This window comes from Eleutherodactylus coqui, chromosome 3 (assembly GCF_035609145.1).
Source record: "Eleutherodactylus coqui strain aEleCoq1 chromosome 3, aEleCoq1.hap1, whole genome shotgun sequence".
Classification (NCBI taxonomy): domain Eukaryota; kingdom Metazoa; phylum Chordata; class Amphibia; order Anura; family Eleutherodactylidae; genus Eleutherodactylus; species Eleutherodactylus coqui.
In genome coordinates this window covers 1,291,847-1,308,571 of record NC_089839.1, presented here as the reverse complement: position 1 = coordinate 1,308,571, position 16,725 = coordinate 1,291,847, and the positions used below count along the sequence as shown (strand labels likewise).

The 16,725-nt window shown below is 60.3% G+C and overlaps 1 protein-coding gene across 1 annotated transcript in view; it reads right to left on the bottom strand.

The window, feature by feature from the left end:
• PPP2R5A (protein phosphatase 2 regulatory subunit B'alpha) overlaps window positions 1–16,725 on the bottom strand; it is a 74,176-nt gene that overhangs the window by 41,252 nt on the left and 16,199 nt on the right. Inside the window, exon 2 of the mRNA XM_066595042.1 lies at window positions 1,398–1,594. Coding sequence (XP_066451139.1) covers window positions 1,398–1,594 — 197 coding nt within the window. The remainder of the gene's footprint in view (window positions 1–1,397; window positions 1,595–16,725) is intronic.

Here is a 16,725-nt window from a genome sequence, read left to right as displayed (position 1 = left end):
CGTACCTTTCACTAGGGGGCTCCTTCTGCACTGAGCATCGTAAGCCACGTACCTCTCACCCCTAGGGGGCTCCTTCTGCACTGAGCATCGTACCCCGCATACCTCTCACCACTAGGGGGCTCCTTCTGCACTGAGCATCGTACCCCACGTACCTTTCACTAGGGGGCTCCTTCTGCACTGAGCATCGTACCCCACGTACCTCTCACCACTAGGGGGCTCCTTCTGTACTGAGCATCGTACCCCGCGTACCTCTCACCACTAGGGGGCTCCTTCTGTACTGAGCATCGTACCCCGCATACCTCTTACCACTAGGGGGCTCCTTCTGCACTGAGCATCGTACCCCACGTACCTTTCACTAGGGGGCTCCTTCTGTACTGAGCATCGTACCCCGCGTACCTCTCACCACTAGGGGGCTCCTTCTGCACCGAGCATCGTACCCCGCGTACCTCTCACCACTAGGGGGCTCCTTCTGTACTGAGCATCGTACCCCGCATACCTCTTACCACTAGGGGGCTCCTTCTGCACTGAGCATCGTACCCCACGTACCTTTCACTAGGGGGCTCCTTCTGTACTGAGCATCGTACCCCGCGTACCTCTCACCACTAGGGGGCTCCTTCTGCACCGAGCATCGTACCCCACGTACCTCTCACCACTAGGGGGCTCCTTCTGTACTGAGCATCGTACCCCGCGTACCTCTCACCACTAGGGGGCTCCTTCTGCACTGAGCATCGTACCCCGCGTACCTCTTACCATTAGGCATTCTCCCCCAGAAACAGTCATGTGACATCCTAGGGACCCCAGACACGCAGTCGGGCCCCAGACACCCCTGTGGGCGCCGCTCTCACTCACTACGAGTCACTCGTCACAATTTAGTAAAAATATTTTACACTCATTTAAAAAAAAATATAGGGGAAAAAAAAAAAAAGGTCAAAAAAGTTGCGAAAACTCCAGTATTGATTCATGAAGAATCGTCCCGCCTTGTCTTCACACTAACAGCTCCAGCAGCGCCCCCTGCAGGTCCAGACGTTGCCAGCTAAATACATACATTGCTCCTCTTCAGAAACAGCACCACTGCAGCCCATGGCCATATCCGGTACTGCAGCCCGCCCCCCTTCATCGAGGGAGGGGACAAAGCAGCTGTCATGTGTCCTGGCTGTACAGCACCGCGCTAATCCAATCAGCTGACTGCAGAGGCCGCAGCGCTGGGGTGGGGCCAGAGAGGTCACGTGACCCAAGTACAGCTCAGCCCCGCTATACCAGACTCCACCACTATACAACCTGCAGCGTTCTACCAATCAGGTGGCGGCCGGAGATTGTGAGCGGCGGCCCCCCACAGACCAGCGATGCTGAGGATCCCTTTAAATGACACTTCGGCGCTCCCCATGGGCAGGACTTACCATCTGTATGATATCGGGGTACGCAGACTCGATGATCACCCCCCGGTTCGTGGACACGTACTCCACCAGCTCGCTCAGCGTGGCTCTCTTGATCTCTTTGCTCTTCAGTTCGGATATAGAGTCCAAGAAGTCAAACAGTACGCAGCACTGCTGCAGCTTCTGGGAGAAGAGGTCCTGCTGGTCGCCGGAGGTCGCATCTACGGAGAAACACAACGACACGTAAGCCCGGCAGGTGGGAGGGGTCACGCCAACACATCAGGTAAGCCCGGCAGGTGGGAGGGGTCACGCCAACACATCACGTAAGCCCGGCAGGTGGGAGGGGTCACGCCAACACATCAGGTAAGCCCGGCAGGTGGGAGCGGTCACGCCAACACATCAGGTAAGCCCGGCAGGTGGGAGGGGTCACGCCAACACATCAGGTAAGCCCGGCAGGTGGGAGCGGTCACGCCAACACATCAGGTAAGCCCGGCAGGTGGGAGCGGTCACGCCAACACATCACGTAAGCCCGGCAGGTGGGAGCGGTCACGCCAACACATCACGTAAGCCCGGCAGGTGGGAGCGGTCACGCCAACACATCACGTAAGCCCGGCAGGGAGCAGCGGTCACGCCAACACATCACGTAAGCCCGGCAGGTGGGAGGGGGTCACGCCAACACATCAGGTAAGCCCGGCAGGGAGCAGGGGTCACGCCAACACATCAGGTAAGCCCGGCAGGGAACAGGGGTCACGCCAACACATCAGGTAAGCCCAGCCGGTAGCAGCGGTCACGCCAACACATCAGGTAAGCCCGGCCGGTAGCAGCGGTCACGCCAACACAGCAGGTAAGCCCGGCAGGAAGCAGCGGTCACGCCAACACATCAGGTAAGCCCGGCCTGGTAGCAGCGGTCACGTCAACACATCACGTAAGCCCGGCAGGGAGCAGCGGTCACGCCAACACATCACGTAAGCCCGGCAGGTGGGAGGGGGTCACGCCAACACATCAGGTAAGCCCGGCAGGGAGCAGGGGTCACGCCAACACATCAGGTAAGCCCGGCAGGGAACAGGGGTCACGCCAACACATCAGGTAAGCCCAGCCGGTAGCAGCGGTCACGCCAACACATCAGGTAAGCCCGGCCGGTAGCAGCGGTCACGCCAACACAGCAGGTAAGCCCGGCAGGGAGCAGGGGTCACGCCAACACATCAGGTAAGCCCGGCCGGGAGCAGCGGTCACGCCAACACATCAGGTAAGCCCAGCCGGTAGCAGAGGTCACGCCAACACATCAGGGAAGCCCGGCAGGGAGCAGGGGTCACGCCAACACATCAGGGAAGCCCGGCAGGGAGCAGGGGTCACGCCAACACATCAGGTAAGCCCGGCCGGGAGCAGCAGTCACGCCAACACATCAGGTAAGCCCAGCCGGTAGCAGCGGTCACGCCAACACATCAGGTAAGCCCGGCCGGGAGCAGCGGTCACGCCAACACATCAGGTAAGCCCGGCCGGGAGCAGCGGTCACGCCAACACATCAGGTAAGCCCAGCCGGGAGCAGCGGTCACGCCAACACATCAGGTAAGCCCGGCCGGGAGCAGGGGTCACGCCAACACATCAGGTAAGCCCGGCCAGGAGCAGGGGTCACGCCAACACATCAGGTAAGCCCGGCCAGGAGCAGGGGTCACGCCAACACATCAGGTAAGCCCGGCAGGTAGCAGGGGTCACGCCAACACATCAGGTAAGCCCGGCAGGTAGCAGCGGTCACGCCAACACATCATGTAAGCCCAGCAGGTAGCAGCGGTCACGCCAACACATCATGTAAGCCCGGCAGGTAGCAGCGGTCACGCCAACACATCATGTAAGCCCGGCAGGTAGCAGCGGTCACGCCAACACATCATGTAAGCCCGGCAGGTAGCAGCGGTCACGCCAACACATCATGTAAGCCCGGCAGGTAGCGGCGGTCACGCCAACACATCATTTAAGCCCGGCCGGGAGCGGCGGTCACGCCAACACATCATGTAAGCCCGGCAGGTAGCGGCGGTCACGCCAACACATCATGTAAGCCCGGCAGGTAGCGGCGGTCACGCCAACACATCATGTAAGCCCGGCAGGTGGGAGCGGTCACGCCAACACATCATGTAAGCCCGGCAGGTGGGAGCGGTCACGCCAACACATCATGTAAGCCCGGAAGGTGGGAGCGGTCACGCCAACACATCATGTAAGCCCGGCAGGTGGGAGCGGTCACGCCAACACATCATGTAAGCCCGGCAGGTGGGAGCGGTCACGCCCACACATCATGTAAGCCGGCAGGTAGCAGCGGTCACGCCAACACATCATGTAAGCCCGGCAGGTAGCAGCGGTCACGCCAACACATCATGTAAGCCCGGCAGGTGGGAGCGGTCACGCCAACACATCATGTAAGCCCGGCAGGTGGGAGCGGTCACGCCAACACATCATGTAAGCCCGGCAGGTGGGAGCGGTCACGCCAACACATCATGTAAGCCCGGCAGGTAGCAGCGGTCACGCCAACACATCATGTAAGCCCGGCAGGTGGGAGCGGTCACGCCAACACATCATGTAAGCCCGGCAGGTGGGAGCAGTCACGCCAACACATCATGTAAGCCCGGCAGGTGGGAGCGGTCACGCCAACACATCATGTAAGCCCGGCAGGTGGGAGCGGTCACGCCAACACATCAGGTAAGCCCGGCAGGTGGGAGCGGTCACGCCAACACATCATGTAAGCCCGGCAGGTGGGAGCGGTCACGCCAACACATCATGTAAGCCCGGCAGGTGGGAGCGGTCACGCCAACACATCATGTAAGCCCGGCAGGTGGGAGGGGTCACGCCAACACATCATGCTAAACACGGAGTTCTTTCTGGTCTCGGTGACTGAACGTCCCACAACACATTACCGAAGACAACAGGAAGCTGCAGCGGAAATGCCACTTATGTCAATCATGTGCCTGTGAGATGTGACTGCAGTTTTCACAGTCGCCACCAGATGGCAGCAGCAGTGCTACATTCTAGGCTGGTAAGAAAGCACCTCGTTTTACAGCTTACAGTGAAACTGATGCCATCATTATCAGTAGCAGGTGGAGGGTCCGACCACGAGAAGAGAAGGCAGCCCACCTTAGTCACTGACTGACCACACAGCCTCTGGTCAAAGCCATCTGAGGGCAAAATGGCACGGCCGCTGATACTTCATTCTACTGATTGGTGGGGGTCAGCAGACCAACCCTGAAGGTCTGATGCAAAACCTCTACACCCCCCCCCCCCCCCACACACACATTAAATACCTTTAATACCCTTCCCCTCATTTGACACAGAGGAACCCATTGAATCCCTCAGACTCTGAAATTGAGCAAGACGCCAACTGCAGTGCCCCAATACTTACACCCCTGGGGTCAGCGCAAAGTCATCCCTACTTGTCCTCAGACAGCCCCATGTATTACGGACCTTCTGCGTGAGCCAAGATAAGCAGCTTTCACAGCAGAAACTGCAATAAACTAGCGTGTAGCTAGCGAAAGGAGGGCGGCAGCGCCTCGAGGAGGGCGGCAGCGCCTCGAGGAGGGCCTGTGTCCGCGCCTCGAGGAGGGCGGCAGCGCCTCGAGGAGGGCCTGTGTCCGCGCCTCGAGGAGGGCGGCAGCGCCTCGAGGAGGGCCTGTGTCCGCGCCTCGAGGAGGGCGGCAGCGCCTCGAGGAGGGCCTGTGTCCGCGCCTCGAGGAGGGCGGCAGCGCCTCGAGGAGGGCCTGTGTCCGCGCCTCGAGGAGGGCGGCAGCGCCTCGAGGAGGGCCTGTGTCCGCGCCTCGAGGAGGGCGGCAGCGCCTCGAGGAGGGCGGCAGCGCCTCGAGGAGGGCCTGTGTCCGCGCCTCGAGGAGGGCGGCAGCGCCTCGAGGAGGGCGGCAGCGCCTCGAGGAGGGCCTGTGTCCGCGCCTCGAGGAGGGCGGCAGCGCCTCGAGGAGGGCGGCAGCGCCTCGAGGAGGGCCTGTGTCCGCGCCTCGAGGAGGGCGGCAGCGCCTCGAGGAGGGCGGCAGCGCCTCGAGGAGGGCCTGTGTCCGCGCCTCGAGGAGGGCGGCAGCGCCTCGAGGAGGGCGGCAGCGCCTCGAGGAGGGCCTGTGTCCGCGCCTCGAGGAGGGCGGCAGCGCCTCGAGGAGGGCCTGTGTCCGCGCCTCGAGGAGGGCGGCAGCGCCTCGAGGAGGGCCTGTGTCCGCGCCTCGAGGAGGGCGGCAGCGCCTCGAGGAGGGCCTGTGTCCGCGCCTCGAGGAGGGCGGCAGCGCCTCGAGGAGGGCCTGTGTCCGCGCCTCAGAGGAGGGCGGCAGCGCCTCGAGGAGGGCCTGTGTCCGCGCCTAGAGGAGGGCGGCAGCGCCTCGAGGAGGGCCTGTGTCCGCGCCTAGAGGAGGGCGGCAGCGCCTCGAGGAGGGCCTGTGTCCGCGCCTAGAGGAGGGCGGCAGCGCCTCGAGGAGGGCCTGTGTCCGCGCCTAGAGGAGGGCGGCAGCGCCTCGAGGAGGGCCTGTGTCCGCGCCTAGAGGAGGGCGGCAGCGCCTCGAGGAGGGCCTGTGTCCGCGCCTAGAGGAGGGCGGCAGCGCCTCGAGGAGGGCCTGTGTCCGCGCCTAGAGGAGGGCGGCAGCGCCGAGGAGGGCCTGTGTCCGCGCCTAGAGGGCGGCAGCGTCGAGGAGGGCCTGTGTCCGCGCCTAGAGGGGCGAGGCAGCGTCGAGGAGGGCCTGTGTCCGCGCCTAGAGGAGGGCGGCAGCGCCGAGGAGGGCGGAAGCGCCGAGGAGGGCCTGTGTCCGCGCCTAGAGGAGGGCGGCAGCGCCGAGGAGGGCCTGTGTCCGCGCCTAGAGGGCGGCAGCGTCGAGGAGGGCCTGTGTCCGCGCCTAGAGGGCGGCAGCGTCGAGGAGGGCCTGTGTCCGCGCCTAGAGGGCGGCAGCGTCGAGGAGGGCCTGTGTCCGCGCCTAGAGGAGGAGCAAAAGATTGGCTTACATTCTTTGGAAAACACTCCACTACTTTATCCTGACCGCAGTACGGTTCACGCATAAGTGGATTATGGTGAATGGGCGAGTCTTCCAGGACTGTACAACTGGTCACTGGGTGCTTGTGGCTCATTGAACTGCTGATCTGGAGGGTCCCAGGCGGCAGACCCCCACTACCGGTGAGCCCTCTTTACTGCTAACGTCAGGAAGGGCCCAGCAAGGAGGAGGAAATAAACAGGGAGACACCAGAGAACGACACATGAATGCCGGCTCCTCACTGTACGCACCACGTGGACAACGGTCCCGAAGCTCTAACTCAGCGCACTTACCACAGTAGGTAGGTCTTCTAGACGCTGCAGAGCGTTTCCAGGCTTAGACCACCCTCTCCACTGCCTAGAAGAGCTCGCCGCATACGGATTGTGGCGAACGCGCAGATTTAGAGCTCCGCAGCGGTTGTCATTGGTCTGTAGTGACGTAATCCTGCGCCCACTCTGCCCTCCGCACCGCTGTAAAGCAAAGGTCCAACTCCTCTGTAGCGCCAACTAATCACACAAGGGGCTGCGTGACGGTCGGACGCTACACGGGCTCTCCGTACCACCCATCAACAACGCTTCATCCTGACGGTCGGCTGCGTGCCGACACACGACTAACAGACTTACAAGGCCAATTACAGGACTTAACCAATTAACTTATCCATGCATAGGTCAACAGTAGATGATGGACGGGGGTCTGCGCTTGGGACACCCGTCCACAAGCTGAGCGTCTGGTGGAGCAGGAGGTGGGAGCGCCGGCCCCAGTCCCATCCAGGCTCCTCCTACTCATCATCCTGATTTACTTGACAGTAACAATCTACAGTGCAATATTCAATCCTGAACCTCGGACTCCTCATAGCAACAAGCCGCCAGCATGCTCCGCCCACCTCGGGACTCACGGATCTTTGCTCTTTTACATACATTTCCAGCAAAACCCCAACAGGCAAAAGTGGCAAATAAATACAAACACTATAAATCTGCCCCTCACAGCAGGGGCGGTCGCTCTGAAAAGGGCGATCCTGAAGACTGGTCCTCGCAATCCCTAGACCACCCAGTATATAAGTGGTCCGACAATCCTGCCATGTTTTAGTCTCGGCGCTCTCAGGTTGGGATGGATGATGGCGGCCGATCTGCAGGCGACGGGTCGTACTACTAATAGATTTCTACAGTACAGAGACGGCCGACCGCATGCAGAACGCATCCGCTTTACCTGGAGCCAATAGCGCCACTGATTGGATTATAGCGCCTTCCAATATGAGGACACCTTACAAGAACCGACTACATGTGGTGTAACCCCCATCCTACGTATAGGCCACGGACCCACGTAGCGGCAGGACTATGAACATGTTGTAGGCGGCGGATCCTGCATGTTGGGGCTCCTTCATACTTGCATTAAGTCACATTTTGTTTTGTAAACGGGTCGAATGGCGCCGCGGGGCGCAGCATCTGTCCACTGGAGAATACAAATGAAGATAGCGGAAGTAGAAAAAACATTGAACTTGGCGAACAGACAGAAATCCAAAGTCCGTCAGAAGAGGGGTCGCGCAGAAGGAGAGCGCTCCACATGGGCTGCAAAACCTGTAGTCACGTATGTGGGTCTAGCACACCTAGTGGAGGGTTTGCGAGCTGCGTCGGTGCTGTGGCAGTTCTCAGAATACATGCGGTTGTCCGCCACACAGCAGTGGCGCAGCGCGACCCCTCGGCACACAGCAGGACGCAGCGCGGCCCCTCGGCACACAGCAGGACGCAGCGCGACCCCTCGGCACACAGCAGGACGCAGCGCGACCCCTCGGCACACAGCAGGACGCAGCGCGACCCCTCGGCACACACCAGCGGCGCAGCGCGACCCCTCGGCACACACCAGCGGCGCAGCGCGACCACTCGGCACACACCAGCGGCGCAGCGCGACCACTCGAGCACACAGCAGGACGCAGCGCGACCCCTCGGCACACACCAGCGGCGCAGCGCGACCCCTCGGCACACACCAGCGGCGCAGCGCGACCCCTCGGCACACACCAGCGGCGCAGCGCGACCCCTCGGCACACACCAGCGGCGCAGCGCGACCCCTCGGCACACACCAGCGGCGCAGCGCGACCCCCTCGGCACACACCAGCGGCGCAGCGCGACCCCTCGGCACACACCAGCGGCGCAGCGCGACCCCTCGGCACACACCAGCGGCGCAGCGCGACCCCTCGGCACACACCAGCGGCGCAGCGCGACCCCTCGGCACACACCAGCGGCGCAGCGCGACCCCTCGGCACACACCAGCGGCGCAGCGCGACCCCTCGGCACACACCAGCGGCGCAGCGCGACCCCTCGGCACACACCAGCGGCGCAGCGCGACCCCTCGGCACACACCAGCGGCGCAGCGCGACCCCTCGGCACACACCAGCGGCGCAGCGCGACCCCTCGGCACACACCAGCGGCGCAGCGCGACCCCTCGGCACACACCAGCGGCGCAGCGCGACCCCTCGGCACACACCAGCGGCGCAGCGCGACCCCTCGGCACACACCAGCGGCGCAGCGCGACCCCTCGGCACACACCAGCGGCGCAGCGCGACCCCTCGGCACACACCAGCGGCGCAGCGCGACCCCTCGGCACACACCAGCGGCGCAGCGCGACCCCTCGGCACACACCAGCGGCGCAGCGCGACCCCTCGGCACACACCAGCGGCGCAGCGCGACCCCTCGGCACACACCAGCGGCGCAGCGCGACCCCTCGGCACACACCAGCGGCGCAGCGCGACCCCTCGGCACACACCAGCGGCGCAGCGCGACCCCTCGGCACACACCAGCGGCGCAGCGCGACCCCTCGGCACACACCAGCGGCGCAGCGCGACCCCTCGGCACACAGCAGCGGCGCAGCGCGACCCCTCGGCACACAGCAGCGGCGCAGCGCGACCACTCGGCACACAGCGGCGGCGCAGAGTGTTTCTCTCCCCGCAGCACAAACGCAGCGCCATGATCTTTTTCGTCTGTGGCCCTTTAAGCATTCATTCTCCGAGCTCTATAGGGGAGACGTTCGCCGCGTCCTACAGCAGCCACGAGCCGCCGCCGCCGCCGATATCTTGTGACAGCTTTCCAAGTTAGAATCAATGTATTGCTTCTTCAGCAGGTCACCGAGAGGAGACGTCTCGCCGGTTGCTAGGCAACACCAAGAATAGGTCCGCGTCTCCGGAAGATACAAGATTACACTACACACGGAAGAGGCGGCGTGGGGACTGCGGATGTATGGGGCGAGGAACGGATCACGGGGGCCGCGGGGCGAGGAACGGATCACGGGGGCCGCGGGGCGAGGAACGGATCACGGGGGCCGCGGGGCGAGGGTATCCAGAGGAGATGCAGCATGGAGCCATGTAAATACCAGCAGGGGTACCGGAGGAGGAGTGGTGGGAGCAGTGAGGTTCCGAAGGAGCGGGAAGCAGGGGGGCCCCCCGGAAGAGGAGGGGCAGAAAGCAGTGGGGCCCCCGGAAGAAAAAGAGGAGGAGCAGAAAGCAGTGGGGCCCCCGGAAGAAAAAGAGGAGGAGCAGAAAGCAGTGGGGCCCCCGGAAGAAAAAGAGGAGCAGAAAGCAGTGGGGTCCGAGAGGAGGGGGGGGAGGGGGACTGAGTAGTGGGGTCCGAGAGGAGGGGGGGGAGGGGGACTGAGTAGTGGGGTCCGAGAGGAGGGGGGGGAGGGGGACTGAGTAGTGGGGTCCGAGAGGAGGGGGGGGAGGGGGACTGAGTAGTGGGGTCCGAGAGGAGGGGGGGGAGGGGGACTGAGTAGTGGGGTCCGAGAGGAGGGGGGGAGGGGGACTGAGTAGTGGGGTCCGAGAGGAGGGGGGGAGGGGGACTGCGTAGTGGGGTCCGAGAGGGGGAGGGGGACTGCGTAGTGGGGTCCGAGAGGGGGAGGGGGACTGCGTAGTGGGGTCCGAGAGGGGGAGGGGGACTGCGTAGTGGGGTCCGAGAGGGGGAGGGGGACTGCGTAGTGGGGTCCGAGAGGGGGAGGGGGACTGCGTAGTGGGGTCCGAGAGGGGGAGGGGGACTGCGTAGTGGGGTCCGAGAGGGGGAGGGGGACTGCGTAGTGGGGTCCGAGAGGGGGAGGGGGACTGCGTAGTGGGGTCCGAGAGGAGGGGGACTGAGTAGTGGGAGCAGTGGCGTCCCGGAGGAGGAGGGAGTAGTGGGGTCCGGGAGGAGGAGTAGTGACCTCTGTGAAGTCAGCACCCCATCTTTCGAAAAAGTTATTTTTTTTATAAGTTCTGGATGCCCCCCAAAGAGTTCTAGAGTTCCCTATTAATTTTAAAAATAGTTCTAGCGAATTAAGCAAAAAAAAAATCAACAAATGTATCTCTGCGGTGCTAACGTCCAAAAATGATATTACTAAATCAGCGAGAACTTTGTAAATATGGGTTCTAGAGCTTCGAGCATTAGGAGTTTTCTTCAGAACTGTTGAGGTTTCTCCTGCCAGAATGGGCGCATCAGAGGACATGACCACCAGAGGGGAACAAATGACCCCCTTTCCGATTGGCATCTCCAACATGTATCCGGGTACTGGGGGTATATCCTGGCTGGTCTCACTGGGGTCTCGTACCATCTTGTTAGTAGTTTGTAGTTTAACTCCTGCATCTTGCTAGAAACCGACATTTTATGTGACAGGATGTAGGATTTTTTCCCCAAGACTCCTCTGGGGGCGCCACCTAGTTCTCGCTCCCAATTCCTTTCTATGTCTTTCCGGAATTGCGCGTGTCCTCCTCAACCAACATCTGATATAAGTCGATATTGTTTGTTGTTCACATCCCGCGATTTTATTAGAGTTCTGGGAGCACCTCAACAGTTCTGAAGAAAACTCTTAATGCTCGAAGCTCTAGAACCAATATTTACAAAGTTCTCGCTGATTTAGGAATATCATTTTTGGACGTTAGCACCGCAGAGATACATTTGTTGATTTTTTTTGCTTAATTCGCTAGAACTATTTTTAAAATTAATTGGGAACTCTAGAACTCTTTGGGGGCATCCAGAACTTATAAAAAATTACTTTTTCGAAAGATGGGGTGCTGACTTCACAGAGGTGGAGTAGTGGGGTTCCCCTGTTCTGCCAGCACTTCTGTATGACCTCTAGACCCTCCCCCCCCCGGACACAATACGGCCGACCTCTGGAGTCTTCGTAGAAGGAACAGGATACAACAGTTTAGATTGGCGTGTTATCACAACAGAGTCTATGTACAGTCATAACACGGCGAGGGGCCGTTCACAGAGCGCAAGAACGCCACACGAACACAGGATCCTCCACCCAGAAGTCTATGTACAGTCATAACACGGCGAGGGGCCGTTCACAGAGCGCAAGAACGCCACACGAACACAGGATCCTCCACCCAGAAGTCTATGCAGGAAGGTCACAACCTCCTCACAGGCAGCAGAGAGGCTGTAGACTTCAGTCATGGCAGCACTACTGGAGGCTCCCAGGACCTGAGCAAGACTAAAGGGGCGCCCCCCCCCAATCAGGAAATAAAGACGGAGAGACTATAGGGGCGCTCCCCCCCAATCAGGAGATAAAGACAGAGAGACTAAAGGGCCCCCCCAATCAGGAGATAAAGACGGAGAGACTAAAGGGGCGCCCCCCCACCCACCGGGAGATAAAGACGGAGAGACTAAAGGGGCGCCCCCCCCAATCAGGAGATAAAGACGGAGAGACTAAAGGGGCGCCCCCCCAATCAGGAGATAAAGACGGAGAGAATAAAGGGCGCTCCCCCCCCAATCAGGAAATAAAGACGGAGAGACTAAAGGGCGCTCCCCCCCCCAATCAGGAAATAAAGACGGAGAGACTAAAGGGGCGCTCCCCCCCCAATCAGGAAATAAAGACGGAGAGACTAAAGGGGCGCCCCCCCCAATCAGGAAATAAAGACGGAGAGACTAAAGGGGCGCTCCCCCCCCCAATCAGGAAATAAAGACGGAGACTAAAGGGGGCGCCCCCCCCAATCAGGAGATAAAGACGGAGAGACTAAAGGGGCGCCCCCCCAATGAGGAGATAAAGACGGAGAGACTAAAGGGGCGCCCCCACCCCCCCAATCAGGAGATAAAGACGGAGAGACTAAAGGGGCGCCCCCCCCCAATCAGGAAATAAAGACGGAGAGACTAAAGGGGCGCCCCCCCAATGAGGAGATAAATACGGAGAGACTAAAGGGGCGCCCCCCCCCAATGAGGAGATAAAGACGGAGAGACTAAAGGGGCGCCCCCCCAATCAGGAAATAAAGACGGAGAGACTAAAGGGGTGCTCCCCCCCAATCAGGAAATAAAGACGGAGAGACTAAAGGGGTGCTCCCCCCCAATCAGGAAATAAAGACGGAGAGACTAAAGGGGCGCCCCCCCCCCCCCACCGGGAGATAAAGATGGAGAGACTAAAGGGCGCCCCCCCCCACCGGAGATAAAGACGGAGAGACTAAAGGGGCGCCCCCCCCAATCAGGAGATAAAGACGGAGAGACTAAAGGGGCGCCCCCCCCAATCAGGAGATAAAGACGGAGAGACTAAAGGGGCGCCCCCCCCCCCCCAATGAGGAGATAAAGACGGAGAGACTAAAGGGGCGCCCCCCCCCAATCAGGAAATAAAGACGGAGAGACTAAAGGGCCCCCCCCCAAATCAGGAGATAAAGACGGAGAGACTAAAGGGGCGCCCCCCCCCCCAATCAGGAAATAAAGACGGAGAGACTAAAGGGCCCCCCCCCCCCCAAATCAGGAGATAAAGACGGAGAGACTAAAGGGCCCCCCCCCCCAATCAGGAAATAAAGACGGAGAGACTAAAGGGCCCCCCCCAATGTGAGGAGATAAAGACGGAGAGACTAAAGGGGCGCCCCCCCCCCACCGTGAGCTAAAGACGGAGAGACTAAAGGGGCGCCCCCCCCCCCCAATGAGGAGATAAAGACAGAGAGACTAAAGGGCCCCCCCCCAATCAGGAAATAAAGACGGAGAGACTAAAGGGCCCCCCCCCAAATCAGGAGATAAAGACGGAGAGACTAAAGGGGCGCCCCCCCCCCAATCAGGAAATAAAGACGGAGAGACTAAAGGGCCCCCCCCCCCCAAATCAGGAGATAAAGACGGAGAGACTAAAGGGCCCCCCCCCCCAATCAGGAAATAAAGACGGAGAGACTAAAGGGCCCCCCCCCAATGAGGAGATAAAGACGGAGAGACTAAAGGGGCGCCCCCCCCCCCACCGTGAGCTAAAGACGGAGAGACTAAAGGGGCGCCCCCCCCCCACCGTGAGCTAAAGACGGAGAGACTAAAGGGGCGCTCCCCCCCCCCACCGTGAGATAAAGACGGAGAGACTAAAGGGCCCCCCCCAATGAGGAGATAAAGACGGAGAGACTAAAGGGCCCCCCCCAATGAGGAGATAAAGACGGAGAGACTAAAGGGGCGCCCCCCCCCCACCGTGAGATAAAGACGGAGAGACTAAAGGGGCGCCCCCCCCCCACCGTGAGATAAAGACGGAGAGACTAAAGGGGCGCTCCCCCCCACCGGGAGATAAAGACGGAGAGACTAAAGGGGCGCTCCCCCCCTCCGGGAGATAAAGACGGAGAGACTAAAGGGGCGCTCCCCCCCCACCGGGAGATAAAGACGGAGAGACTAAAGGGGCGCCCCCCCCCAATCAGGAGATCAAGACGGAGAGACTAAAGGGGCGCCCCCCCCCAATCAGGAGATCAAGACGGAGAGACTAAAGGGGCGCTCCTCTAACCTGGGTGCAGGAGCCTCCGAGGACTCTGGACGTGACCTTACAGAGCGCGACTGATCGTTACAAGCGGCGGTCAGCGGCATCGCTGCGTGGCCCAATAATAAGGTCACACCATCAGCGCTGCGCGGTCAGACTTATTTACCTGATGCAGCTACGGGGGTCATCAGGTGGGATGGAGACCCTGCGGACCCCCGGGGCACGGCGTCCATCCCACTTTGTCGGTGTGCAGTTTGTGTACAAAGCGAGAACCCCGGATGGAATTGGCGCCGAACGTGAGAAGAGCGAACCTGACAGGAGTTAAACGACTTCCACCAGGCGAAGACACGAAGCTCCCCTGAACTGGATTTAGGGGGGACGCCCGGTAACCGGCGGCCTGCAGTTTGGCGCGGTCCCGTATGCCTCACCAGTTTCATCCATGCAGAACAGCTCAGCAGACGGCGCCGACCACCGAGCCGGAGAAATAGCGAGAAGCCGTAATAAGACCAAGATTGGGGCGGCGCAGGGAACCTCAGCCGAGAATAAAACAAATGGCGCGTGAATTCAGTGTAGAGCCCGCGGCCGGTGCGGAGGGGCTCGGTGCGATGCGTGTGCCGCCATACGGCGCTTCTATGTGAAGTCGGCGACTCGCTCCGGGTTATACGGTAATCCAGACAGCAGCTTACGGGCGTGATCACGCGGAGCGCAAAACCCTCAGCACTTTACTGCAGCGCCGGCAGCGACACCCGAGACGGGTTATTTGTACAATGGAGGCCACGATGGGTCGGAAGGCGCACCCCACCCCCCCCCCCCCCCGGGGCCGCGCGCCAGCAGAAGGCGCACCCCCCGCCTCCGGGACCGCGCGGCAGCAGAAGGCACACCCCCCCCCCTCCGGGACCGCGCGGCAGCAGAAGGCGCACCCCACCCCGCGTGGCCGTGTGACCCACAGAAAGTCCAGGGAATTGCCAACCTCCATTCGGACCTTCCAGCTCCTACGAGAACCTCCATGGTGTACGGCTGTATGTTACGCTCACTGCGCCCCCTGGTGGTCACGCCGTGTAATAACCTGTTCTGCTCTGAGACCAAACTACAGGAACTAGATCACCTGACAGGCGGGCAATGGCGACCCGCCGCAGGCCGACAGACACGCTAATGTGTACCAGCTAATTAACTCTTTGTTGTCAGTCATCGGCCCGCGCCAGTGACATCCAGGTGAACCTCTGCAGGACTTCGTGTGCTCCCTCCCCGAAACCCAGACGGCGCAGAGGAGCGTGGCGCAGGAAAGCAGCGGTCCGACGACGGTCCTGGTTTATGGCAAGAAATACGAGAATAAGGCGGACGGTAGACGTGGCAGCAAATACACAACGCGTTCGCGGACCGAAAGTCGCCCATCAGCGGAAACACACAGGAAGCCCATTCATATATATATATATATATATATATATATATATATATATATATATATATATATATATATATATATATATATATATATATATATATATATATATATATATATATATATATATATATATATAAAGACGAAAGCCCTGACTGACTGACTACTAATTCTCCAACTTCCCGATGTCGTAGAAACTTGAAATTTGGCACGAGCATAGATTATCTCCAAAATAGGAAAAGCTAATGGGTCCCAACTTGATTATTCAATTCTAAGCGCAAAAGAATTGGCGTCAAAATTTTATGTACGGAATCTAATTCTCTCACTTCCTGATGTCATTTTATATAAAGGAAACGTCGCTTGGTTGCCTCCACGTGGCGTTTCCTGGGTAACGCAGAGAACTATGCAAAATGGTGAACGTACGGAACGCTCCGCGCCAGAGACGAGGAATGAAGCCGGCAGACGTATAGCTTACACAGCGGCAAACCCTTCAGATTCTCGCAGGATCGTGTAAACAGCGAACCGGAATGCATTCAGCCATCGTTTGTCCTTCCATTCCTGCAGCCATGAGAACAGACAGCTGCTCATCCGTTTACTGTGACGGCCCCAACCATCCTCTCCGCCTCCATTCGCCGAGCCACCCTTGTGTAGCAGCAGACGTCGCCGGGGCGGTCTGCCAAAAGACAGACAGCGCTCCTGCGTAAAAGAACCCCGAGTCCGCAGCTTAGAGGTGGGATCTGTGCTGTAAAATCAGACGCGGACTGCGGCCGAATGTCTGGGAATCGGAGACGGTCAGTAAACCCCCGTGACGGTCGGGACACGCGGCCGTAAGAGAGCAGAACCCACCGCCAGGAGTGCGTCGTGTGCGCGGGGCGGCCGTAGAGAAGGGCGAAACTTGGGGAGTGTCCACAAATCAGCCGCCCGCCCCAGCCAAAAACTGATGGTGTGCCCACCCTGCGGGGCTCATCGTCCTCTTCGTGTACATTTAGTGCAGGCGGCGCCGCTCCGGGCACAGGTGTGCTTCCTCCAGGTATGTCGGCGTCCAGCCGTATTCGCGCTCCTCGGCGCATCACTTCTCAGGCATCCGAGGACAAATGTTCATCCCACGGATGAGAAACAACTCATTAACAGAAAGCTGCGGCAAACTGAGCGTCCGGCGGACCGCGCCATCATCGTAAACCGCCAACGACCGGACGAGCAGCGCGGCACACAAATCATCGCGTGCCCGCCGCGAACCGCCGTCGTTTAGTCGCTCACATTCACGTGCGCAGCGAGCGAGCTATACGAAAGC